Raw genomic sequence first — 27428 nt, forward strand, 5'->3', positions numbered from 1 at the left:
CTACATTAATCTCATGCATTGGAGCAACTCCCATAGATGTAAATGTATTCATAAAGTCTGACTGACATAGAACTTTATAAACATTCTGTGTTCATACTGTAGTGTGTGCATGTACAAATTCTCCCCATCACACTAAAGAAGTCGCACAACATCCCTTTAAGATGTCTAGAAGGCAGTGGTGATTTTCCAAGCCAGTTTCCCCTTTTTTTTTTTTACAAAAAAAAAACAAAAAAAACAAAAACAACAACGAGCAGGGAAAACAAAAACAATAGGACAAGTAAAATGTGCTCTCACTCGTATTGTAATGGCTTGGAGGAATTCAACAAAGCAAGCCCGACCTCCTTACTCCATACCCTTAAGAGTAGGAGAGGTGGGATCCGTTGGAGATGTGCGAGGTGACCGAGGTACTACGGCTGAGGACTCCCTCTCCACCACCAGACCCTCCTGGGCCTCCGCCAGATGCGGTTCTGCGCAGGGGCTGCGGGCTGTTCCTCAACGCCATCAGGCTGGGACCCCGAACCACCAGCCCTCCGCCTCCACCACCTCCTCCGTAGACTCCTTGAGAAACCGACGACGACTGGGCGGAGGAGGACGACAGTGTGATGGAAGGCGGTGCGGGAGGAGGAGGAGGGAGGAGAGCGAGGGACTGGGAGGAGGAGCGGGAGGGAAGGTGGTGGGAGAAGACGTGGGGGTGTGCGAGGTCCCCCCTGCTCCCTCCGCCCCACTCCTTCTCTTTCTCCCGCTCCCTCTCTCTATCCCTCTCTCTCTCCCTGTACAGCTGTGGCGTGCTCTGGTGATGGTAGTGCTGGGGAAGGTGGTGCCGGTTGTGATGGGAAGAAGAGGAGGAGGACGAAGATGAAGACGAGGACCGGGAGGAGTGGTGCAAAGGCCCGTCTCGCGGTAATCCCAAGGCGTGGGAGGCGGACGACGAGGAAGAGGATTCGGCCCGGCTCGGGCCCCTGCGGGAGTGGGGATGCGGCGCCCCGCCGTGACTCCAGTGGCCGGACGGACGGGGGGTCTGGCTAGACGGGTAGCCCTGCTTGGGATGAGCCTCGGAGGGGATGCCCGTCAACGCCAGGCTACTGAATCCCAAGCGGAGGCTCTCAGAGTCGAAGGCCTCGATTTCGGACGCCTGGCGTTCCAGGAGGGAACGGATGCGCTCCGAACGCTCGTTCTGCAGGGTCAGCATCTCCTCCTCGATCTGGAGAAAGAGATCCATGGATGTCAGAATTGCACTTGTACAAGAGTGGTCCTCAACTGACGGGTCATGACTAGGGGCTAGACCCTATTTACTTAGGGCATGAGCCCCACTGAAATACTGTTCCCAAGTAAAACATTACTGATGGATCATTGTCTGATGATGGAGATAACCGTATACCAACCTGATAATCATTTTAAGTCATTGTACATCCCAAAAATGAATTAATGGAAAAGGACATTGCATATGGCACTCTTTCGAATGAAATTAATTACTTGTTTTAAAGGGGTGGTTGAGTATGATTTGACTTTTCTAACTTTAGTTAGTGTGTAATGTTGCTGTTTGAGCATAAACAACATCTGCAAAGTTACAACGCTCAAAGTTCAAAGCAAAGGGAGATATTTGCTTTTAAAGAAATCGTTTTTTAAGGACTACAACAAACGGCTGGTAGGGACTACACCACATTCCTCCCGGGTTAGTGACATCACCAACCCTAAAATTTACATAAACCCCGCCCCCTGAACACACAAGCAGTGTTGAGAAGAGGAAGAGTTGTTGTAGTCGAGCACATTTGTGAGTCTGCTCAAGCTGTCACATCCGTCTTTACACATGCAATAGAAAGTCCCTCTTGTGTGCATCTCACAACAGTTCCTATATGAGTGATTTATAGATTATCATGACAGAATATGCTAATTGAAAATGGTTAACTCCACATCAGCAACATAAATTCATCAACTAACCATTCAGAGACGTCCTGTTGCATTCTACATGTTGTCACTTCTTCTCGAGTCTCTCCATCATTGTCTGACTCCGTTTAAACATAAAAGGCAGAACAGTTTCTGTCATTTTAGTGTGTGTCTGCGAGAGGTAATCGGAGCTGCTAAAACAGGAGCTCTTGAAGCTCCGCCCTCTATGCCAGGAGCAGCAGCTCATTTGCATTTAAAGATACAAATGACACAAACACAAAACTAGGCACAAAACTAGGTGTTTTTGCTAACCCTCAAAAAGTGACAACTTTAAACATGCTATATAAAAATATCTGTGGGGTATTTTGAGCTAAAACTTCACACACACACTCTGGGGACATCAGAGGTATTTTACATCTTGTGAAAAGGGCATTATACCACCCCTTTAATTCGAAAGAGTGCCATGATCATCCTGAAGTTTTCTTTGATGGACTATTAAAAACCCTAGACCAGGGGTGTCAAACTCAGATCCTGGAGGGCCACAGCCCTGCAGAGTTTAGCTTCAACCCTAATTAAACACACCTGATCCAGCTAATCAAGTCCTTCTGGCTTATTTAAAAACTACAGGTATGTGTGTTGGAGCTGGTTGGAAGTTTAGTTCCAACCAGCTCCAACACACATACCTGTAGTCAGGGCGGTGGCCCTCCAGGATCTGAGTTTGACACCCCTGCCCTAGACCATCGAGCACCTTGACTGGACACTTCTCCTGAAGACGCGCTCTCTTCTATTGGACTTTGTTTGAAGGACATTGCATATTTTTGTACAATTTAGATACTGTTTAGTTGCAACTTGACCAGTTGAGAACCACTGCTTTAGTTTCCATGTGTCTACCATCATGGCGGTGAATGAATGCAGTCAGCCTTTACCCTTTGTTCCAGCAGGGCTCTGCGGATGGACACTCTCTGCTCCAGGTCTTTAACCTCCCTCTCGTGCTGGGTGTCAGTGTGCATCTTGATTTTACTCTGGTACGCATTGAGCAGCTCCAACTCCTGCTGCAGCTGCATCCTCAGCACCTGATACTCGGCTTCCTGAGTCTCATCCAATCGCAGCTGGAGTGAAACAGCACAAAACGGGAAAGGTCAATGAGGCAGGGGTAACTCTGATGTGTGTGTGGCTGCTGGGATCAGATGTAGGGTGAGATACCTTACCATGTACAGTTTTGAGAGTATGTCACTGATGATGTAGGTTTGAGTGAGGGTTTTGGTGGTCAGTGGGATGGGAATTGTGATTGATGTGTCCTTGCCTTACTCACAGCCTGTGTGGACAGCATGTCGTTGATTGAGTGGTCGTATTGCTCGGCCAGAATAGCCAGCTTACGAGTCTGCTCATCTTTGAGACGCTTCAGCACGGCCTTGTGGTCCGACTTCGGTGTGTTCTCCAGCAAGTGGTTCCTCAGAGCTTTAAACTGACGTGTTTGGATCTTACACGTGTCCTGGAACTGACGCTTAATCTGCAACTCTTTGGACTACAGGAACAGGGAAGAGGGTTGTAATAAGGTTTGACAACAGACAGATAAGAAAAGAGTGGAGGGGGAAGGACAGAAGCGTCACAGCACGAATGTGCCGTCATTGGTCATAAAACACTTTAAAACAATGTCTTTATTTTAATGTAGCATGACATTGTGGGACATGAAACAGTACAAATAATTTTGAGCAGAAACCTGTAAATTCAGATTCTCTACAATCTCCACAATTTTTGTTGTCTTTGTTATACCAATTAAAATGACTCACTTTTTATTCATGTTTTACCTAATAAAACATTTTAAACTTAGTACATATTTGAGTGTACAATTTAATAAGATAATAGTGCCCTCAGTTAAACATAAGTGATGATCAGAATTCCTAAGACACTTCATTATAAATTATAACTTAATTATCAAGACAATAATCACAGCAGCATCAAAGCTATATGAATGGAAAACATAAAACTGAGATGATGATGAATAAGACAAAAATACTTAAAATGATGTAAAATATAAAATGAACCAAAGGACAATGATTATAATAGAGAATTTATTTCAGAAACATATAACAGAAATCTTTGTTTAATCTTGAAGTAAACATCCATTCATGCACAAACACAAAATGAGGATGAAACGCACACACAATGGCCTTGAAACAGACGGTGCAATGCAACATAAAATAACACAAACATTCATCAAATAATAATTAAGACATACTTTGTGATTTGTTTTTGTTTTTTTAAAAGGGAGCATAGCATATGTAAACAATAAGTAACAAGACAAAAATGACATTTTCAAAAACTGGAACAAATATGGCTAAAACTGAAATGCATCCTTTTTTTGCCAAGAAATTGAATTTTCTTAAAATATTTATATTGTATTTCCTCATTACTCATGTCTCATTTCCAATTGCAGTACACAAATGGTCCCTTTGATAATGTTAAGATTTCTATGAAGACCTTTTAGTATTTGAGTTTTTAACAGAGCGTTTCATTTATATATATAATTTGTGTGCAAGTTATTTTTCATCAATCCAACCATCAACCTCTTCATTTCTTATGTCACAACTCTGTTTTAATCTTTGGTTTTCAATTTGCATTCTTCTTGTCAAACCTTACATTAAGATGATTGTCAAATGGCTTCTTCTTATAGTCTCTGATATGCAGTAATAGACTACTAATAAATATAAAATAACAGTGCCATGCAAACATTGAAAAACTAGGGCTAACCTATGAAAGTCTTGCATAAATGCTTCATCTAAACAGGCTAGACCTCTCTTGGTAAGGATATGTCCAAAACATTTGTTTACATGGTAAATATTATCAGATCATTGCCTCTAGTGCAATAACAATATATTTCTCTAAACTCTGTATACATATTCCCAAATTCAATGGTCTACAAACATCTTTCCTCATATACTGTTGTGTAAAATAAATGTAGGTGCTAAACTACAAGTATATGAACTTTTATGTGCCAAAAAAGCACATCAACCACCCACATCTTTAGTAATACAACAGGAATCTAATTGCATATCTCATATACTGAATTTATAATAGATCACTCACATTGAAGAGTAAATATTTTACTTAAAGTTTAGAGATTGATGTTTAAACGAACATTCAATAAAGTTCACTGCTAAAGTGGCAGAACTGAACTAACAGCATTTAGGATTGCTCATCCATCTGATGGTGGAAAACCCCCAGATTATGTGGCATGTGATTGCCATTCTTGAGGTCCTGCCTCTAAAACTTCCAGTGAGAGGACTTTATTAATATTTTAGCGGCTTTTAGTTGTTCTGAAGCTTTTGAAATTATACAAAACACTGATTTTGCAACAATATGCAGCCTAGTTTTCAATGTTTTACTATTTCAATACGAAACCTTTTATACACCAGGACTTATTTGAAAAGTAGGAAAAATCATTGGCGCTTTATTCAATAAACTTCTATTGCACTTTTGGAAGAATAAGCTTGTAGTGTTGCGTTTTTGGGAGATCTATAGTGTAAAGCACAGTATTATAATCCACTTTCACAGTAGACACAGTACATTAATTTAGCATTGAATGTGCATGGCTTAATTGAAAGGCCTATGGTCATTTTCATAAAGAGCCATTTTGGTTTTGGAATATAATACAATTTTTCAATGTAGAAATCAAAACCCCCCCTTCAAAACAAAATGAAAACTAAATCAAGATTGCACAGACATGGCTTCAACAATCACCATAATAACACATATAGCTCTTGCTATTTGAAAATAAAATAACTCAGAGTAAAAAAATAAAAAATAAAAACCCAGAAACTTTTACAAAAAGCACAATAATCAAACAAAGCTTTCCATTCACTGGCGACTGACCGTGAATGAGCGAGTTGTAAAAAAAAATAGTAGGTTAATCTAAAAGGGATAGTTCACCCAAAATAAATATTCTGCCATGATTTACTCACCCTCATGTGATAACACAAATTAAGAGATTTTTTCTCTCCCTCAAATGAAAGTCCAGGTAATACATTTTATGACACCTTTACAACCTTTTGGACCTTCTAAGTTTTGGTTACCTGGAATTTCAAAAGAGAGACAGAAACCTCTGGTTTCATAAAAAAATAAAGTAATTTTTGCTTCAATGTTTAACATTTCTGTGTTTGGAACGACACGAGGGTGAGTAAATTAGAGGATTTTCATTTTTGGGTGAACTATCCCTTTAACCGGGTACTTCCTTGTAAAATCAGGCACAAAAAAGGAGTGCATGTAAGCAAACGGACAAAATAAATCAGCCATAAGATCAGAAAGAAAAATGAACAATGATGGATGATGGAATGTGCATGCTCACATACCTCCCCTTCTTCCATCTCAATCTATCTCCAAGGCACTATCTTTCCTTTTAAAGTCCTCCCTGAAGCGGTTCTCCTCAACACACTCTCCCACCTCCCGTCTTCCCTGTACATCCTCTCTCTCTCCTCCCTTCTCCTCCTCTCCTTCTCTCGTCTCTCCCTCATCCTCCGCCTCTGTTCCCTCACGGCTCTAGGCAAAAGAATCGGCAGCTTGCAGGGTCTCTCCCTTCGCAGCAACCCGAAGGCCTGCAGCCGTTTCAGGTAATTCTGCGGCAGTTCCTTCAGTACGCGTTTGGCTAAGCGCAACACCACGGAGTTAGCCAGGTCAGTCAGAGTGCCGAGAGGTCGCCGGACAAACCGGCGTCCCAAAAGCAGGAACCGTGCGAACAGAACGGAGTGTTTGCTTTTGGCCTGATACTGTGCAAGAAGGCTATTTAAAGGCACAGGGATTCGGGACTGTCGCCCACCCCAGTTGCGTCCGGCTTTAGGGAACATGTCGTAGAGGCTGCGCTCGGTCAGGCCACCCAGAAGAGACTGGCACACAGTGAAAAGAGGCTTTGGCAGTCGAAAAAGAACTCGCATCCAGAGGCGATTGAGTTTGCGTGGAGTGTTTTGGAGGAAGACCCTGGCCGGCCGGACGACCAGGACCACCACAAGGTAAAGGGTGAGGAAAAGTGAAGGCGAACTGAGAAAGGACGCAGAGATCAAGGCTACGGGGACGTAATAGAGTCCTAAGCTTAAAGACAAACCCAGACTGAACAGGCCTGAGCCCCAATATGTTAGTGAAAGGTATGTGGAAAATGAGAGCGAGCAGCAGGAACGCAGGAATAGGTAGGAAAAGAAGAGCGCCAGGAAGGCAAGCTCACCAGAGAGAAGGATAGAAGCGAGCGAAGGAAGAGGAGGCGAGCGGCGCAAGGAAAGCAGGAAGACGGAGAGGAAAAGAAGGGTGAAGACGGATGGCTGCATGGCAGCCGAGAGCGAAAGAACGAGGCAGATTGCGTGAGAAAAGAGCGAGGGAAGGGTAGGTTGGGAAGAGGGAGGCGTGTAGACGGGCGGAGGTTCCAGCTCTTCTAACGTATCCGGAAAGTAGAACTCGGAGAGTTCGTCTGCGTCGCGCTCTAGTGGGCGGCGCTCAAAAGAAGGGGCGGGAATTAGCTCTGATGGACAGCCGTCGGCCACACCTCTATCCTCATCCTCACTCTCTGACTCGCTAGCGTCATCCCACAGAAGCCCTTCTACTTGTCTGGGATCGGCATCAATTTTGCCCTCAACGTATTGCTGTTCATCTAACGACATTTCAGTTTGATCTTTTGCACTTTCGTTTGCATTGTCAGCTGATGTTGCAGCATCTTCCACTTTTCCTTCACTGTCTATTGTTTCACATTGGTCAGTAAATATCTCTTCAGTGTCATTTCCTTCAAGAAGTTTTATTTCCCTCTCAGCTTGCTCAGCTGTGTCTTCAACAGCACCTACCGGCTGACTCTCATCCCCATCTATCTTTTCTCCATCTCTCTTTCCTTCATCCTCTAGCTGTTCCTTTGGCTCCACCCCTTCACCTTCAAGCCCCTCCCTTTCAGCTTGATCCTCCCCCTCCCCTTCTGTATCCTCTGTAATGTCACAGTCACTCACTCTCAGACTCTTGGGTTGCTGGCGGACTTCGACGGCGTGCTTTTGCCGAAGCTCTTGCTCACGCCGTTTATTGTACTCCATCTGGTTGGTGAGCTCGGTCTGGTGCTGCGTCCGGATCAGGTCGGCCCGCGTGCGCTGCACCAGACCCAGCTGCCGAAACTCCAGCTCCTGAGTCGACTCGTGATGGCGAAGCAACATGGCGCACTCTAGATCTTTCAAAGTCTGTTTCTTGTTCAGGTCCTACATTGAGACAAGTATATGGAAAGAAAGGAGGCAGAGATGGAGGATGGTGGTTAGAAAAGCATCAGGCAACTGTGATCAGGCATAAATGAGTACATGGTATTTAATTAGTAGTTTTCATTGGAATGGTGTCTTTTAAGAGCTCCCTTTGGAAAGTGTTGGCTGTGCGGAAGACATTAATTTGCAGTTGTGAGTAGGAGCATCTACGTCAGACCTTGATCATTAAACTCGCTGTCGTGTTAAACATTAACATTAACTAAAGCTAAAACCATAAAAAACATCCTTATTATTTGAAATAAAATAAAATTTTGTTTACACTGGCCATATTTGCAGTGTTTCCTGGACTGGACAATTTCAAAATATATATTTTTGCGCTGTTGCTTTGGCAAAGCGTCTGTCAACTGAGCTAAAACCATAAATCACAATATGGTTTAGTGTGGTTGTCAAATAATTAAATCATAGCCATTTGCTAAGTAACAAAGTATATAATCTGAAGTGCAGCAGCAGCACATCCAGTGTTTGCAGCGGCTCGCTTCACAGTTAATGCAGTGAACTCCATCTACATTTATGCATTTGGCAGACGCTTTTATCCAAAGCGACTTACATTGCATTTCATTTACATTCTTATTAGTTCTTGTTCTTACCATTCTTACCATCTCTTAATGTATTGAGTTTAACATGCATTTATGAATGCTATGTGTGCCAATTACGCTTTATTTTCACATTCGCCAAAATAAAAGTTTAATGAACTAACTCTAGCAAGTGAAGAAATTCAGTTTTGTAATTTTACTGCTGTAGTGTGTAGTATAGTCATTTATATACTTATTATCAAATATTTATATTAGTGGTGGGCCGTTATCGGCGTTAACGTGCTGCGTTAACGTGAGACTCTTATCGGGCGATAAAAAAAATATCGTCGTTAATCTATTCTCAAAGTTGGGTTGGGAGCTGGGTCTATACTACGCAAGCTATGATGACTTTCACCTTGATATTTTAGCGCGGATTTGGTTCGGTGTTCGGTACGCATTTTCAAACCGAACGGTTCGTTGGACCATTTTTCCTGCCGACCAAAATTTCGTTATTTCAAATGTAGGCGGGTCGCGCGTGGCAAGCGCGCTCATAATGTAAGAGACAATTGTCCGACATCAAATGGCAAACGTAATGTAAGCGGAACGAAACTGAGCTACTCGTTATTGTGTGGTTGACGGACCGTTGTTTATCAGTTTGGACCAGTGCAGAGCGAGCCGATCTTGATCATGCGACACTGTTACAGCGCTAAGAGATCCAGTAAAGAAATCATTTGAATTCGCCACAGAAGTAATAACATTGCTGCGAGATCTAGTGAGAAACATTCACATTTCTCCGTTATTAACGGATCAAAAAGTGCGTGGAAGCCAGAAAGAAACATTGTGCCATGAATGAACTATCCGGTGTCCACAGATCTGCAACATTTACCATGGATTTACTGTAGTAACACTAACTGCAACCATGGAAGTTTGGCAGGAATAGTAGGCTATAATGCTTTCAAGTAACATTACGTTGGTTTTATTTTGACATTATGAATAAAATTGCTGCCCTCAAATGTTAATCTGAACTAAAAATAGACCTTTGTTTATAACTACTACAATATTAGGCTACATTTCATTTTTTCCAAGGAGCTATTTTGTTGTATATGCTCATAAGAAGAGTCTATTATAGCTCCATCATTGCTCAAAGTAAAAAATAAATAAATAAATAAAAAAAATCATACTTTATGTTAGTTTTAATAAAAAATTTAAAAAAATCTCTGGCATTTCTTCACAAGTTCTTTTAAATGTCACTTTGTATTTAAGAAACATGTGCCCTTTAGTCATTATTTGGGTAGCACATATTCTGAATGCCTTCGGCAGAATTCAAATGAGCCATTTTAATCTAGATTAATCTAGATTAATTCCAAGATAACAGTGAGATTAATCTAGATTAAAAAAATTAATCTATTCCCACCACTAATTTATATTTTATTTTGCTATGCAGTTGTATTACAATAGTAATATATTCCTAAAAAAAATAATAAAAACTTAATCTGGTTACTCATAAGTGGTTGGTGCTGTTTCTTTTCATAGGCATTAGATTGATGCAATTAACTCTAAAATATTCAAAAGTTTCCTCCAGGGGACCATCCACCACGGTCTCACAAAATCCATTGTAAAAAACTGCATGTGACTGACAATATAAGCAAATAAACCAGATTGTCCTTTGTGAATAAGTGGTCATCTGAAAGTCATGCAAATTAATAATAACAAACTAATTAAAAAACAACTAATAATGCCGATAATCATGAATGATCAAATATCGGTGGATTATTTGGATAGTACCTCTCTGAGCAGGTCTTGCTCCATGTTGTGGCGAGATAGCAGCATCTTCCTCTTGTATTGGCGACACTGCAGCTCGTAATATTGCCTCTGTCTGCGTAGTAACCCTGCCTCTTCCTCTGCCTGGATCTGCTGGAGACACTCCTTCTGCTGGACCAGCCACTCCTGCTTCTCTCGCTTCGGCGTGGACTGGTTCTCATTGAGCTCCTGCACAAAGGGCGAAAAAATTCAACACTACATCTGAGCAAATCCACAGCCAAACAGCCAAACCAGATTGTGACGTACCTCTTTAAGTTGCTCTTTTCGCTGCCTGTACTGGCGTTTCTGAGACTCAAGCAAGCTGGTCAACTCCTTCTTCTGCTGGCCCAAGATATGCTGCTGAAACTTCTTCTCTTCTGTGAGAGCACCCTTAGTCTAAGTGGTAAGACAAGGAGAAAAGAAAAGTTGTTATATTTAAATTCATTGTCATATCATCTTCACAGGCTATTACATGGCAGATAAAGATTCAACATTCAACAGAACTATAAATACAAACATTTTATAAAATTAAAATATAAATAAAAAAGTGCAAATATTGTATATAAATGAACATATTTGCACTTTTTTATTATATATATATATATTTATAATATGTATATATTTTTTTCATTAATATATAATTTATTTAAATGTATTTAAAATAGAAATAAATAATAAAAAAAAATTATATATATATATATATTTAAGATGGAGAAAAAAAGAATACAAAATGTATATACAACACTATCAAAGATTTCTTTGATAATGTACTTGTGATAAAAAAATAATTTACTTTGATACAAAATAAGTTCTTCAGAGTTTGCCATATAAAACCCGTTGTCTCATGACATTTAAAATGGGCAGATTGGCAGAATAAAACGGCTCTCAGCCTGACTTTCACTCACTATCTCTCTTTGTATGGTCACATCTGTTTTTGCCACCACCCAGAAGGTGTTCAAGGCAGAGATGGTAGGTTGCTCCTTTAGGGGAGAAAGGTCAGTGGGTTTACTGTTGGGCCAACAAGTCAAGGATGGGGGAAAGTCTCTTGTGTTCCGGAAGGATCCTATATTTGGACTGGTTATTCTCTTTTCTGTAGCATTTCTATATGAGGTCGTGTACACCTCTTATCGGATGAATCCCTGTCCCACCCCTGAACATATCATATTAGCTACATAAAATAAAACTTTGAAGGAGGAAGCTTAAACCTTCTTCCCTCCGCTGAGTTATTCAATCCTGTTAAATAAAGAACTGAAAATGATGACGACACAAGAAGAAATCATATAACACAGATAACAAAACACATGCTTTACAGACAAACATATTATTTATCTAATATATACTGGTTGATAAGAGGTCAGAAGGAAGGATTTATAAAGAAAAGATATCTGAAACCATCAAGCATTGTTTCCTCCACTCACCTCTTTCTCCAGGAAGACCTGGTGCTTCTTGCCAAGCTTGTCTGCTTCACTGCCGAAGTTGTTTCTCTGCGTCTCCAGTTCTTTGTCAAGCCTGAGCTGATGTTCGTCCATCTCGGCCTTCAGCTTGTTCTCCAGAGCCATCAGCTGTTTCTGATGCTGCCGCCTCATGCGTTTGTATCCGGACATCTGCTCTCTCAGCGCTGAGCCCTGCTCGTGCTCCTGGATCTGACGGGTCACCAATGAGGCTGTGCGGATTGTGGCGAAGTGGTCCCGTCCTCGACGCCTGCGACCGCCAGAGGGGCCCTGCGGCTGGGACTCCACCTCCGGCTGGTACGGGTCGTCATAGATGTTATCATGGATCTGTGTGGGGGACAGAGGGACAAATGAAGGAAGAATCATGAAATAAATCTGTGCATATGTGTGTGTATATTTATACACACACATATACATACATGCATAGACTAGGGGTGGGGGAAAAAATCGATTCTTAGATGCATCGCGATGCGGACGTGGACGATTCTGAATCGATTCACAAATGTCAAAAATCGATTTTCTAAAAAAAAATTTTTTTTTTCTAATAACGTAATATTGACGGAACGCAAAAGGCGGAACTCAAAGCGGACGTGCAGTGAGCGGACAGTCTGTGGCGTGCGCATATAACAGAGTTGCGACTCGCACGCACATAACAGACACATGATGGCTGAGGGCCAAATTCGAACGGCACGCTCTTCGTTAAAAGCTAACGTATGGAAAATTGGCAATTTCATTGTGACCTATTTAGTATTTTTTGTATGAGAGCTGCTTTCTGTATTGTTTAGTTTTCACAATAATATGCTGTAAACCGATCTGTTATACGTACGTTATACTACCCTCCAGTTACAGTATGTATCAGTGCAATGCCAGTCACAAAAAGTTACATTTTGACTGTGCTCTCTGCAGATGTTCATTCACTTTTTTTGTATAAGCTGTTTTTGATTGTGGTATACAGCAAACATTTCAAGTCATAACTCTTTATTATTTAGTTGTGTATAAGAGCGGCTTTGTATGTTACTAATTATTCAGAATATGCATAAGTCCACAATTATTTATATGAGAGCTGCTGGTACATAATTCTATATTTTTGAACGAAAACTGTTTGTGATTTTGCTTCAGCAAAATGTTTTTTTTGTCTGAAGGATTACAGTTGACTTGCCAAATCACCTCCATTTGTTTTATTAATAAAATTAATATAGGAAGATTGGAAGTAAGTTTGTTATGGGTCATCATAAATACTATGCTTTAAGTAAAAAAACAAAAAAAAACAATAATCGATAATCGTTACCCTCTGAATCGTAATCGAATCGAATCGTGAGGTGCCTAGAGATTCCCACCCCTAGCATAGACTACCTGTCAAAAGTTTATAATAAAGAATTGTTCATGTTTATAAAAGAAGTCTCTTCTGCTCACCAAGGCTGCATTTATTTGATCAAAAATACAGTAAAAACAGTAATATTGTTAATATTATTACCATTTAAAATAACTGTCTATTTGAATACATTTTAAAATTGCAATTTATTCCTGTTATTCAAAGCTGAATTTTCAGCATCATTACTCCAGTCTTCAGTGTCACATGATCATTCAGAAAGATTTCTAATATGCTGATTTGGTACTCAAAACCACGATACACTACCATAACTTTGGGGTAATTAAATCATCACTTATTCAGCAAGGATGAATTAAATTGATCAGTAAAGACATAATGTTACTAAAGATTTCTATTTCAAATAAATGTTTCTAAGAATGTTTCTAAGAATCATGAAAAAATTAAGCTGCAATGTTTTCAACATCGATAAGAACCATTATTAAAATAAATTGAGGACCAATTATAAATGCTAATTATTATTTTTGATCAACTAAATGCCAGCCTTGGGGAGTACAAAAGATTTTTTTGAATGTAATTTGACTAAGTTGTTTCACCACAAGCCATCGACACGTACCAGAGGTTTGTGCAGCACCGAGCTGTTGGAGGTCACTGTGTGTTCGCCCTCCTGCATCATAGCCATCTCTCCACTGTCATCCGAACCATCTGCAAGGCTGTTCACTGAAGAACTCTGGGAGCTGGCACTTATCGACATGGACGGCAGCGAATGGGAGCTCTCCATGCTGTTCACCGTGCCCGTCCGCAACATATACTGCTCTACATCCTGCAAAACACAAGACTGCATTTAAACACTGAAACTATGATACCAGCAGGTGATGGGGATTTCAACAACCTTTTTTAAAATCATCCGGAAATGCCATTTGTAAAAGAAAAACTTGAAATCTAATTGAAACAATTAACCCAGGTCAATCCTATTAAAGGGTTAAGTTAGATTAAAAAACACCATAAAGTGTGATCTAGAGCTGTGGAATATAATTGTTTTCATGTTGCATCCCAATACTGATGTGAAGGATTCTGCACTGATGCATAAAAACTAAAGTATCATTATTTTTTTTAAATGTAATTAAATATCACATGTTGCACTGTTCTATTGTAAATTAAGAACTCTTGAGTATTAATAAAAAGTTGCTTGTTTTTCATAAGCAAATAACTTACATCCACTATAAACAATTGTTTTGCTTACATATTACAGCGGAGTAGGTTGCCTTGTAATTTGACATGCTCTTATGTTTGAAAATATCTCATTAAAAAGTTTAAAGTGTGTATTATTAATAAAAGAACTGGAGGACAAGATGCAATGTGATTGCCCCCTGAATCTTAATCAAATCATGAGGAAAGTTAAGATTCACACCTATAGTGTGTTCAATAACCCATTTTACATCCATAATGTGATGGATTACAGTCAAAGAAAATGTCCATTGATTGATTAGATTGTGAAAAGTGGTCTCTATAACAAAGGTTAGAAAAATACAAAAAGGAAAAGCCATTTCAGAGGCAAAGCAAGTTATTACATTTGAAGAAACACTACAAAGAAAAAACTCTTTACAATAGCGGGCTCTGAAAGCAAATAAGATCATTCTTGAGTTCATATTGACTTTAAGGCTAGCTAAATCAAAGAGACAATTTGCCATTGTGTCACAAACAAATCACTCAAGCACACCCAAGGTCCGAACGGAGCAAAGGAACAAAAGACTCCAAACATTTGGAACATGAGCTGAAAAACGTCTGAAACGCAAGTGAATAGACAAAACAATTGAACAAACCCTAAATTGTTTATGTCTATTGTTAAAATTCTTCTCTGGTTCCATGATCTAACAATTGGACGAGAGGACGGCACCCAGACAGACATATTTATTGTACCGACCACATTTGATGTTTCCAAATATAGCTCTTCTACTGCAGTGTAAACAGACGAACTGATAGTGCACGACTCTTTCAAACGCGAGGGATTCTGAAAATCAAAGTTCCTTTAATTTATTTATTTGACAACCAGACAAGTTGAAAGGTTCTCCCACCTCTTCCTCCTCCGTCCCCTCGATAGCAGGCCCATTATGTGTCTCATGGAAGAGGATCTTCTTCATCTTTCGGTATTGCAGGTTATCTAACTCCCTCACGGCGTCTTTAGTGCGTGCTATCAGATCCATCACCGCTGTCACTGGACGCTCACGGCACAGGAAGTGATGCTGGAGAAACAAAGCAGAGAGGTTTATTTCCAAACAGCAATCACTGGAATGCATCGTGTTCAGAAAGTGTAACATTAACAGCCTTAAAGCTCCTCAAAAGACTTTTACTTTAAGCAGCACATCAGAGGTAGGTCTGTCCTGGGCAATCTTCTGCAGACACGAGTCTACGAAGTTACGGAAATAATCTGACCTGAGAGGTTGGGAAACAAAATATGCAAATTAGTTAGTTGAATGTAGTGCAATTCAAAAGGCACATCCTGTTAGAGCTACTTGGTACAAAGTGAATAAAGTTGATACTAAATTGGGTATGATTCAGTTCGGTACTTGCGGTATCTGACTGACAGGTGACTGCGATCTCACAGTCATAAACATATTTACGTGCTTTGCACATCACAGGGATACAGCTACACATGTGAATGATCAAATGCACTTCTATGTCAAAATGCCCGTCTTATTTTATATAATAATTTGGGTGACACTTTAGATTGTGGTCCAATTCTCACTATTGAAATCACCAACACAAACACACCCCTACCCAAAAGGATCACACACCCCTATCATGATGCCTTCGCCCCTTGATACCTTTACTTAATTGCTCATTTTATTTGAAGGCACCACTTCACTATATCATTGTATATATTATATACACAATAATATATTGCATAGAAACTACACTATTTTACACATAAATAATATCATCTAGCATTTTAAATAAGAGTATTTTCAACAGCATATTTATGGCAAATGGTTTTAAGCTTTGTAGTTAAGCTTTTCTGCAATCCCTGATCAGAATGTTTGAGGTATATCAATACAGCGCTGCTTTGGAAACACATAAAAAGCAAGAAGATCTTTGACAGTGTGGATGAAGCTTTTCTGGTTCCCTACCAGTGATTGGACTGCAGGACTGGGCTCTCGTTCTGGGCGATGTGGTATAAGGCACTCATAGCATTCATGTTAAACAAGGGAGGCTTTCTCTCTGCTACAATAGAGAAAAAAAGAAACAAGCAAGCAGTTAGTAAGGCATCTATTATAATAAGTATATTACTGTAAACATTCACCTTATTATGCTGTTTTTACATGTTCATCTTTCTTTAGTGTGTAATGTTGTTGTTTGAGCATGAAAAAGGTCTGCAAAGTTTCAAAGTCCCTCCAGCAGGAGTTATTCTCTATATCAGTGTCAGTGTGTCTGAACTCCCTGAAACGCCTCCATTGTAGAGTTTCTTCCGGGAATGAACGTCAAAATATTCCTCATTTAAAGAATTCCCACCCAAGGGATACGCAGAATAAAGGGGCGGGGCCTGGTTGAGTGAGTTAGTAGTGTGTTGAATCTCTCAGTTATGGTAAGGGGCGTGACATTTCTCAAACGCACCAATCACAACACACGGAGCACATTGTGCTTTTCGGAAGGAGGGGCTTCATAGAGACAGGCCTGTGTTTTCTCAAAAGACCATTGGTGGCAATGGTTCTGCGATCTACGTACTTAGGCTTACGATACTTTTGAAACGCAGCCCAGAGCGTTACTGACGTACTGGGAAGAGAAATGCTGCCACAATGTCGAATATGTGAATAATGTTGTTGTTTTTTTGCATTCAAGCATGAAAACATGTTATAGCAGACCCCAAACACATGTTACAGCAGACCCCAAAAACATGTTATAGCAGACCCCAAAAACAAAATCAAGACTTTGTAAAACGACGTAATAGGGCCTCTTTAATATTTTGTCTGTGGTAAGCAACAGTGTGAAATATGTCGAACATAGAAATTTTCACATACAGATCATTTTCACGCCAAAGATGTACTGACACAGTGTTCTCTTTCAACATACAACACATGGGTGTTCTCTTGCACATCACACATGACTTACCAAGCTCTATGCAGGTAATGCCGAGTGACCACACGTCAACCTTGCCATCATACTGCCCTTCATCCATAGCGAGGATTACCTCTGGAGCCATCCTGCAAACAGAGTACAACTTCTGTCATAACTCTCCTAACAGTAATTGACCAGATGATCTCACTATTTGCAACAATCTAGTGTGCAAGAAAACCATTTAAAATGACCTTTAACTCATGCGTAAGGGTATATTTCTGCCTAATATGTTGATAAAAGGCGTTGTAATTAATGGGAAGTGTTTCTGTACCAGTAAGGTGTGCCCACAAAGGAGTTGGCAGGAGCAACAATGGAGGCAGAGCCAAAGTCTCCCAGTTTGACTTGGCCAGGCTCAGTCAGTAAGATGTTACCTGCTTTCACATCCCTATAAAAGGAAGAAACATTAAAGATTCAAAGAAGATATGTTGTTACTGAAGGCGACAGCCAAAATGATTTGCAGAGTTGACAAAACTGGATCATAAAGGCAATATATCAGAATGCGTTTGCATTAGGGGTGTGCGATATTGACAAATTATATCAAGATAATTTCTGGGATTTTGTCGAAACCGATAATTAGTGTTTTTGTGCTGGTACCTTGGTTAGTTTAGGTCTGACATGGACATCTGACTCCTGAAGCTTTACATAGTCTTCACATTCTGTGTGTTGTAAATTCAACCGATTTGTTCAAGTGTCTGAAATCGCCCCCGATACCCTTAAATAGCGCATTATTTGATACTACAGTCATTTGTGGGAGTGTACCATAGTGGACTTTATCAAGGAAATTAAATCCCATGTTGCACCGCAATAACAAGTGTACAACTGACCTAGTCTAGAGAATACCCATAATGCACTGTGACGATCGAGCCAGATGAATTCCCATGCCAGAAGATAGCGCCCGCATCTGAATCATCCATCCATCCATTTTCCAAACCGCTGGTCCAATGTGGCTACAGCGTAATATCATACAGCTATAAATTCCTTTTTAATTCATTATTAAATTGTTTAATTGAGGTTTATACATAGTTTCCATGACAGAGCTCAAGATAAATCTTTTCATTACTACTGAAGCTGCTAGTTTGCTATGTTTCAAATGATTATTAAACAGCAAGCACAAACTATGCAAAAGCGGCCGAACACAGCTCCAGTCTTTATGAATGGATCATAGAATCATTGATTGATTTGTGCAAAAACTGATTTAAATAGTAACGAGAAGCCACTGTCTGTTGCTCGAAGATTGCACAACGGTTCTGTTTAGGATTTGTTTGGAACTATATTCATTGGTAAAAAAGCAAAAACTGACAATATTAGCAATATTATATCTGAAATGTAACTCAGAATATTAGCTTCTTGTTTACTGAACTGTTGTAAGAAATCAAATCACGTTTCCAATCGTGCTAATATTTGGGATAAACTGCATGCTTGCTTGTGTAATACTGCTCAACTATATCATATAGAAATATAAGAAAAACTATTTTTAGTCCCCTATATCTTGAATTTTGGAGTCAATCTACTAGGCTACATCACACAGTGAAAGTGTGCACTCGAGGTGTGTGTGTTTGTTTTTTGTAAAATGAGTGGCATGCTAGATAATGACAGCTTCCACATCCTTAAAACAACATTTATATCGTATACCAGGGGAGTCCAAACTCAGCCCTGGAAGGCCTGTGCCCAGTAAGAACTTGATTAACTGGTTCAGGTGTGTTCAGTTGGGGTAGGTGCTAAACGCTGCAGGACAGTGGCCCTCCAGGAGAAGAACTGGACACGCCTGTTGTAGACTAGCACCCGAGCGGCAGCAAATTTTATTTTGCAGCCAGTGTCGTCTAGCAACTCTCCGTTGGCTTGCGAGCTGGAAAAACCAAACTCTAGTCAGGCCAATCAGATCGTGTATAGAGCCGGTGGGCGGGCTTAACATAATGACGGCAGAGTTGTGACGGTTACGCGTGAATTCCCTGCTACTTGAAAACAAAGAAGAGTTGCTGTCTTTCGAATCGGCTTTGGCCGCGACTCTGGAAGACTTGGAGTTAAGCTTTTCTTTGAGAAAAGAATGGCACTGAAGTCATTCTTAAAACAGGAAGATGTTGAGATGTGTTTTGCCGGCAAAAGTTTAATCTATCAACTAGCTCTGCTGGTGGGAAAACGCTCTGGTTGGTTGTAGCGCTATCCTATTGCGTGCAGAGGGAATTTGAAAAGACAACCGTTTATCCCGCCCCTCGGATTGAGCCCTGCCAATGGGGTGTTCCCAGAACCAACATCTTGATGTGGGTCTGGCTTGTCAAGCTAGTTGTAGACAATACAGATCGCACACCCCTGATTTGCGTGATGCTCTTGAAAATCAAGACTCAAGCTGCTCTTTACCTGTGAATCATGTTGTGCGAGTGGAGGTATACCAAGCCCTGCAATGCACCGTGAGTAATTGCTGCTATCTCCACTTCCTGTAGTGGTTTCTTGTGCACTGGGAAAGGGGAAGAAAAAAAATGGGATCCCGTTTTTTGTTTCTGCAAACTTCTTGACCAGTGACGTTTTCCACTTCCGCATCTGACCGAGCAGCTGTAAACATCCACATGCTCCCTGAAACAACTCACTCACCTTCAAGCAGATCCGAGGCAGAGCCCAAACAGTATTCCATCACCAGCTGCAAGAAAAGTAGGAAAGGAAGATCAATGAGAGGTAGACAGAAAAGAGGAGATAAAGAAAAGGCATAATTGCTGTTAGCAAGCGACAAGTGGTGCATGTAGGGCTGCTATTGTAGTAAATGGAAACTGTTAGCGGGTCAGTACATTCTCTTCCCTGAACGAGGCTTTTGAAAAGCGTTCAGCCTCCCTCCCACACACAGAAACACTCACCCATGCTGTGTGTTCGCGCAGGTAGCAGCCTCTATACTCCACCGTGTTGGGGTGCCGCAGCTTTTGAAGGAACTTCACCTCTTTGACGATATCCTGCCATTTCTACAGCAGGAACGAGAGAACAATGAAACAATCAGCGACTATTCAGCGTCGGCTTCTGCTCCCCTTCATTTCAAATTTCTGATCTATGTGATTGTGTGAAACAGCCGAAAATGTGAGATTGCAAATGAGGCGTAGCGTGGCACTTGGCGTTTGAGTGTTCTGCGGCACAGTGAAGGGAGTAGTTTCCGCTGTTTAAATGGCACAACGGTCTATTTCGGCCAGAGAGATGCTGTCTGATTTGCATAATTTGAATGCAATGCTGGGGCTTGCAAAGAACAGAACTTGGTAACATGCCAGTCAATACAAAAAACACTATGAACTGCCTTCCTGTCTAGTGCCTACAAAGGCAGCATCCTAACTGTAACCTCATAAGAGAGCGATTTAAAAATGGCCAATATAGGCATCAACTTGAGGAGATTCAACTCAGAGTTCAAAGGTGGCCACCCACTTTTTACTGGCCTTGTTTCTCTGGTCTTCGTTTAATGGTTATAAGCCATGAACCAAACCAACCAGCCAGCTACGAGGAGGATCACAACAACATTACAAACTTAACAAAAAAAGTACAAGTATAAAGAGTACAAGGAAAGAAACACAATCCCATGAAGCATTGAAAATGACAATCAAATTGAAAATGTAGGAGAAATATAAAAAGAGTTGGTAACACTTTAGTTTAGGGTCCAATTCTCACTATTAACTAGTTATAGGATATTGGCTGTTTATTAGTACTTATAAAGCACATATTAATGCCTTATTCTGCATGACCATATTCTACATCCCTTAATCACACAATAACTAAACTTAACTACCTTACTAACTATTAATAAGCAGCAATTAGGAGTTTATTGAAGCAATAGTCATAGTTAATAGTGAGAATTGGACGGTAATCTAAAGTGTGACTAAAGAGTTCTTTTGGCACAATTTGCTTCTTTCGATTCTCTGATTGGTAGTGGGTAATGTAGTTTTTCACCAGGAATCTACAAGCCATATACAATCAATTAACCACCTCATAGCTCAAAGTAGGTCTGTTTTTAAAGTTTATAAGTTACCATTAAAAAATGATTTCCCTATGGAGAAAAAGAATGGGATTTTTACTTCCGGAGTCAACTCTATTGGCTTCAATGGAGTTTGCTGTTAGAAAGTAGCTAAGCTAACAACGCAACACTCTAATAAGCATTGAAAAGGCATGTTTATTAGCAACTATGTTGCTGACATTTCTCAGTTATAACTGAATTTTTCTCATTTGTCAACCATCTTTAGCAGATTTTCCACCGCATAAGTGCGTATGCTGCAGTGCATCATGGAACTGGCGTATTTGTTTTATGTGTACACTGGAGTAAGCATACAGTGGTGTAAATTCTCGTTATCAGCATGACTTTTATTTTTGGCACAATGTGGAAACACTGCCTCAACACGTTGTTTCATACTCAAATAAGAAAAAGATCATGAGACACAAAAACAACAACAAACTACTGGAGATGGCGTTAACAAGTGCTTGTGTGAGGGGTTTATAAAATGCACGCAACTCTAGTTTAAACAAGAGTTGATTCTGCTACCATTTTAAAACATCCTTTGTGTGAGAAGTCTGCCTATGATGCCTAAAAATGCTTCCCAGAGAGGCAGCTCAATAGGTTTTGGAACAGAGCCATCATCTTGCTCTTACATAAAGCCACCTGCATGATGCTCGAGATTTCTTGCAGACTGATTCTAGCCAAGTCGCACTGCTTTGCACAACCAAAAATACAGGAACGCTGCGTGTTGGTGTGTTCGTGTTCACCTCATTAGATTGCTTGCCACTGTAGGACATCTTCTTGATGGCCACCACCTCATTGGTGCGGATGTCATGGGCCTATAGGAAGTGGACAAATAAAAGCAGAAACGCATGAGGAAGAGAGGCACAGATAGTCACTTCATCTCTGTTCACTGAACTGTGCTACAGCTCTGAATGTCCTAATGGCCACTTACAAAGTAGACGGCTCCAAAGCTGCCATGGCCGATCTCACGCAGGTCTGTGAAGAGTTTCTCAGGATCCTCCTTGTAAAAGAGTTCCGCCACCTCCGGGTCCTTGAGACTCCCAGCCCGCACACTCGACGGCATGGCCAGCGCCTTCACACACACACACACACACACAAAAGGAAGTTTGCACATTAACATCAGCATAGGATTGACTGGAAAAACCTAAAATACAAATATTAGGAGAAACTAAACTGGACAAATCCGCTTTAAAGCATCTACCCTACATACAGCAAATCAACTCAAGAATCTAGGATACAGCTCAGGGTTAACGCTGATAAAAAGGAGCCAGGCCTATATTTCTACAACAAATTATGAATAATTCATTCCAACAACCAATAATAGAAACATTCAACATATCAAACGTGCCATTTCCAAACATGGACCAGAACGGGCATCTGATCAAAATTAAACAAAGCTAGAAAAACCCTTAATAATGTTCTTCTTTTTTAATACATTATCTTTATCCAGGTCCTATAATAGTTAGGGCAGGGTTGACAATATTGATTCATTTTAATCGATCTTCATTCTGATGAACATATCAATTTTGTATTTAGATTTATCTGCCAATATATCGGTTATCGGCTTTATCATATCGGGCAAAATTTTCATATCGGTGCATCACTGGTATAAAGTATGTGAATCATTAGGATTGTTAGTTCAGTTCAATTTTACTTAAAGGACATAAACCCAGATCTTCTCTATCTAGTATGATCCTGAAGTTTGTAGATCTCTGAAAGTTTCTAGAAACATTTTCAAAAATCCAATATATGAAATAATTGTGTGTCCGATCTATGGAGTGTACAAATGGATAAAATCAGTCCAGGAGACAAATTAATATTCCAGGAGGTCACAAAAAAGCATCATGGGTGTGTATTGCAGGATAGAAAGAACCAAAACCACAGCGCTCCAAGATTAACATTGTTGCCAGTCTAAAGTTGGCTGAAAACCACACACATGTACAGCCAGAAGACTATTGAAAGAATGGTTTGTGGACAGAGGAGTCCAAAATAGAACTTTTTGTTTTATATGTAAAACCAGGACGGATTTGGCAGGTTTCTGCAGGAAAATGTCAAGGTGTCGGTGTAAGAACTGAAGTCCTGCGAGACAACGCAGGAGAAATATAACGTTTTGGAATGGACGAGGCAAAGTTTTGATCGTCACCCAATGGAAATGTTGAAATCAGTTCTTGCATGTAACCCTATCAAATTCAGAGCTGAAACCAAAATTCCTCCAAGCTAATGAGCAGGACTGGGTTCACACCAAAGGCACTTCTCCCAGTTTAAGTGAAAATATAGTGTTTTTTGTGCTATTTATTGAATTGGACTTTATGTATCGATGATCTTGTCTCAATGCAGGTCAGATTTATGCAGAAAACTCTTAAGGGTTCACCAACAGTCAAGCGCCACTATATAATGAGATGCAACAGAGTGCATTATATAAGAACAACTAAAATAGGGCGATGATCTGAACCATCCACAATTGAAATGATTGCATGAGAATAATTGTGCTTGATTATGCATCACATAAGAGCATTCAAAAGGAGGATGCTGGACCAGACACCTGACTCACTATTCAGATTCACACCTCTCCATGACGCTCTGAGTCATGTTCATGTTAAGATTAAACACACATGCAAAAAAGAAAAGAGAAATAGCAGATGAAATCTGAGAATATACAACGTGTGAGCAGAAGGAACTCTCACATAAATAACAGGATTCTTTGTAAAACTTGTGTGACTTTAATGTTAACACTTTAATGCATGCTAGCATGTTTCATAAATTAATTTCCAAGGCCTCTAAATTATCAACCAGATCAAAATAGTTGTACATGATCTACGACATGCCTTCTGTCATCTGATTGTAAAAATGTCCACCTTCAGGATGTGGTTGCTGTGAAATCTTTAATGATTTTTCAAGTAAATGTAAGATTAATTTTTAAATTGTTAATGTTCATCTCTCAATCATCATTGTGTTGCAGTGCATATGATTTGCCCCCCCACAATTAGAAACACAAGAGCAAAAGTGTTTACATAATATCTTAATAAGACTTATCATTGGGAGATAGAGTGATGATAACTGATACTTATATGGAAGTAATGTGTTTACTGTATAAAGACCTCATTGATTTACATCACAATCTATCAGAATTTCATCTTTCTTTTTTGCTAATATAAATAACATTTGCACTAAATTATATATTTTTGCTCAATTTGAGCCTCTGAATAACGTTGGTGTTTCTTTCTCCCCGAGTATGAGCTCCATATGTTCCCTATAATGTGCCATAAAAGCCTCATGTATCAAATCTGACAAAACATGCACACCTTTTTTTTTTTTTTTTTTTTTAAAGATTTTCTTTTATATTTTGTTTAAAGGTTCAATAAACTGTTCCACTTTAAAATGATTTGTAACGTGTATGTCAGGCTTTACCAGGTTAAATAATAGATTATGTTGCACAATCAGTTGATGAAGCACAAGGAAAATGAAACGATGCGAATGTACGTTGTTACATTGTGCAAGCATATGAATGCAATTACCCAAAACGCATCAAATGCATTGCAAAAACAGCTGCAGATAACGTTTAGACAACAAAAATCACAGTTTAGCGATATTCCACGCCATGCATGTCACCCAGCCCTGCATTAAATGATTTACACGAGCCTGTCCTACCGTGGTTTATGGGATCCACTGTAGCTAGCTAGAGTCAGCTAGCTCCCGGCCTGCTGGGGAAAATCTGGCCTCTTCTTCTCCTTTCTCACTTCACAAAAAGCGATCGATTTGAATAGCGATCCATCTACTTCTAACGTAACGATCGCGATCAGCGGCCGGTAATCAGTCCGATCATGATATAATTGAATGGATAATACAGTTGTTAACCGTTAACGGACTCGATCAGCTGATTGTCAAACACAACGAATGAGCACTTTAAACTACAGTCCGATATTCCGCCTCTGCCGCGCGTATTTTTATCATTTTTTGTCATGCCGTCGGCGTCATGCATTTAATTCGCCTATTTCTGTCATCGACAGGTCCGTCCCTGTTTTTCTTTTCCTGCCTCATTCGCTTTTTGTTCAGGACTTCATGATGGCGGAGCGGGGCGGGAGCCGACCGGAAACCGGAAGTGCGGGTGAAAGTCAAATTAAGGGTTTCTAATGTTTTCTAAATACGCATTTCATTACAATACAGAATCCACACACACACACACACAGTCTTATTATTTTTGTGGCGTGTTGAAGAGTGAAATGAGAAGGCAAAGTCGCTCTACAGGTTTGAGTCTATTAGTCAGCGTAAAACAACATAATTCATAGATGAAATGCATAATAGAACAGCATTTGTCTTACAACAGGAAAACAACACTATAATATTTTGTGTTTATATTAGGCAAGCTATTTTAAACCCATGTCACATCAAAGTATTGCTTCAAAATAATTAATAGTACAGTACAATAGGTTTCACGTCATTAGTATATTTGTGTGTGTCTATGGAGTTAAACTATGGAACACCTTGGACAATGAACTGAAGTGCTGCAAAAGTGTTTGTAAATTTAAGAATTTGTATAAGAAAAAAATACAGGAATGTTACAAGAAAAATGATGACTAAACACGCTTAAAATGATGATAATTAAGTGTAAAGATAGGTATTACTGAAAATACTTGGTGTTTGGGGTGAGGATTGGGGTTGATTCATTTATAAAGTAACGTTAGCTGTTTTTTGTTTTATTTTTGATGTGCACAAATAAGCGACAGGTACTATAAGATTTTCTTCTTCCTGTTCCTTTTCTTTTTTCTTTTATTCGTTCATGCATGTAATGAATGAATGAATGAATGAATGAATGAAGTTATGTATGACTTGTGCAATAAATAAATTTGTTACTACTCGGCTGTTATAATTGTCATTGCCAGCTTTTGTACCATTATTTTTGAAAGTGAATAAACAAAATTAGTAATTTTGTGAGAATTATACAGTAGCCTACACCCATCGTAAAATGCATGCAATTTAACTGGTCATAAAAAGTATCTCTGTACCACATATACCACTGTAAATTAACTATGGTTTTATTATAGTAAAAGTGGTGGATTGATTACCATTTGTATAACCACAGTTTTACTAAAAATACCATGGTTTCACTACACTCCCCAGCCAAAAACAAGTCACCGTTACTTTGGAATTAAATGGGCAAATACTTAAGATGACTGGATCATTATTGCTGTGATTATTATGTTTCTAGCTTGTTATATGTTTGGCAACAGTTCTTTGATATGAAATATGAAAACATCATGACGGAAAAGATTACAAGTATATTTTATTATATTTATTATACACTACACTCACCTAAAGGATTATTAGGAACACCATACTAATACTGTGTTTGACCCCCTTTCGCCTTCAGAACTGCCTTAAAGGAGAACTTGGTAACTTTTTTAACTTAATAAAACTGTCTAGAAATCATTTGGATGGTTAAACAACCTATTCTGGTGATATTGATGACTTTCTCTGCTCCCCCCAGCGTTCCCAGGTGGAAAACCAACCTTGCAACTTGGGGACTGCCGTCCCGGTAAGACAGAAATTGGAAGTCTCGTGAGAAGCGAGAACGAGCGCGAGCGCGAAACACGAATTGCTTTACGGCAATTCGACATAAACACACACGCATGTATGATGTATTACCAGATTACCCACCTCGGTAGACATAGCTCCACACGATACAGTTGGCTTGCTCCGATCATAACAAACGCACATGAGCAGCGGTAGAGAGGGGGAGGAGGCTGCCGCAAGTGAGTTTTTTACGTCCGTGTTGTGAAATATACGCCCCCCCACAGCTGTAGGGGGAGCTCGTGGGGAAAACATGCGACAACAAAAGGGAAAATCAGCGAAGAAGTGACTAGAGTTCGCTAGAGTTGCCGAGTTCTCCTTTAATTCTACGTGGCATTGATTCAACAAGGTGCTGAAAGCATTCTTTAGAAATGTTGGCCCATATTGATAGGATAGCATCTTGCAGTTGATGGAGATTTGTGGGATTCACATCCAGGGCACGAAGCTCCCGTTCCACCACATCCCAAAGATGCTCTATTGGGTTGAGATCTGGTGACTGTGGGGGCCATTTTAGTACAGTGAACT

The 27428-nt window shown here is 40.0% G+C and overlaps 2 protein-coding genes across 5 annotated transcripts in view; both read right to left on the reverse strand.

Moving 5' to 3' along the window:
• ppp4cb (protein phosphatase 4, catalytic subunit b) overlaps positions 1 to 27428 on the reverse strand; it is a 276860-nt gene that overhangs the window by 159578 nt on the left and 89854 nt on the right. The gene's annotated exons all lie outside the window — the stretch shown is intronic.
• taok2b (TAO kinase 2b) lies at positions 224 to 25430 on the reverse strand. 4 transcript variants are annotated; one of them, XM_079851507.1, is made up of 20 exons: positions 24984 to 25430; positions 22267 to 22407; positions 22079 to 22150; positions 20203 to 20304; positions 19946 to 19991; positions 19715 to 19811; positions 17631 to 17744; positions 17354 to 17445; positions 16375 to 16468; positions 15598 to 15679; positions 15322 to 15489; positions 13863 to 14069; positions 11887 to 12246; positions 11374 to 11448; positions 10736 to 10864; positions 10454 to 10657; positions 7860 to 8099; positions 3197 to 3409; positions 2811 to 2993; positions 224 to 1201 (listed from the first exon to the last, which is right to left on the reverse strand). In XM_079851507.1, the coding sequence occupies exons 2-20, from the start codon at positions 22396 to 22398 to the stop codon at positions 356 to 358; spliced, it is 3456 nt and encodes a 1151-aa protein (XP_079707633.1). In that variant the 5' UTR covers positions 22399 to 22407; positions 24984 to 25430; the 3' UTR covers positions 224 to 355. The 4 variants fall into 4 exon arrangements, with proteins under 4 accessions (XP_079707633.1, XP_079707635.1, XP_079707634.1 ...); XM_079851509.1 differs by lacking the exon at positions 11374 to 11448; XM_079851508.1 differs by lacking the exon at positions 11374 to 11448 and having other exon boundaries at positions 3188 to 3409.

Source organism: Squalius cephalus, assembly GCF_949319135.1.
Source record: "Squalius cephalus genome assembly, chromosome: 19".
Taxonomy (NCBI): Eukaryota; Metazoa; Chordata; class Actinopteri; order Cypriniformes; family Leuciscidae; genus Squalius; species Squalius cephalus.

Coding starts and splice junctions, on each gene's coding strand:
- taok2b (XM_079851506.1), bottom strand. CDS start 22,398: ATGCCGTCGAGTGTGCGGGCTGGGAGTCTCAAGGACCCGGAGGTGGCG. Junction 17,745..19,714: donor TCGCACAACATGATTCACAG/GTAAAGAGCAGC, acceptor TTCCTTTTATAG/GGATGTGAAAGCAGGTAACA. Junction 10,865..11,886: donor AGGTCTTCCTGGAGAAAGAG/GTGAGTGGAGGA, acceptor CTTACCACTTAG/ACTAAGGGTGCTCTCACAGA.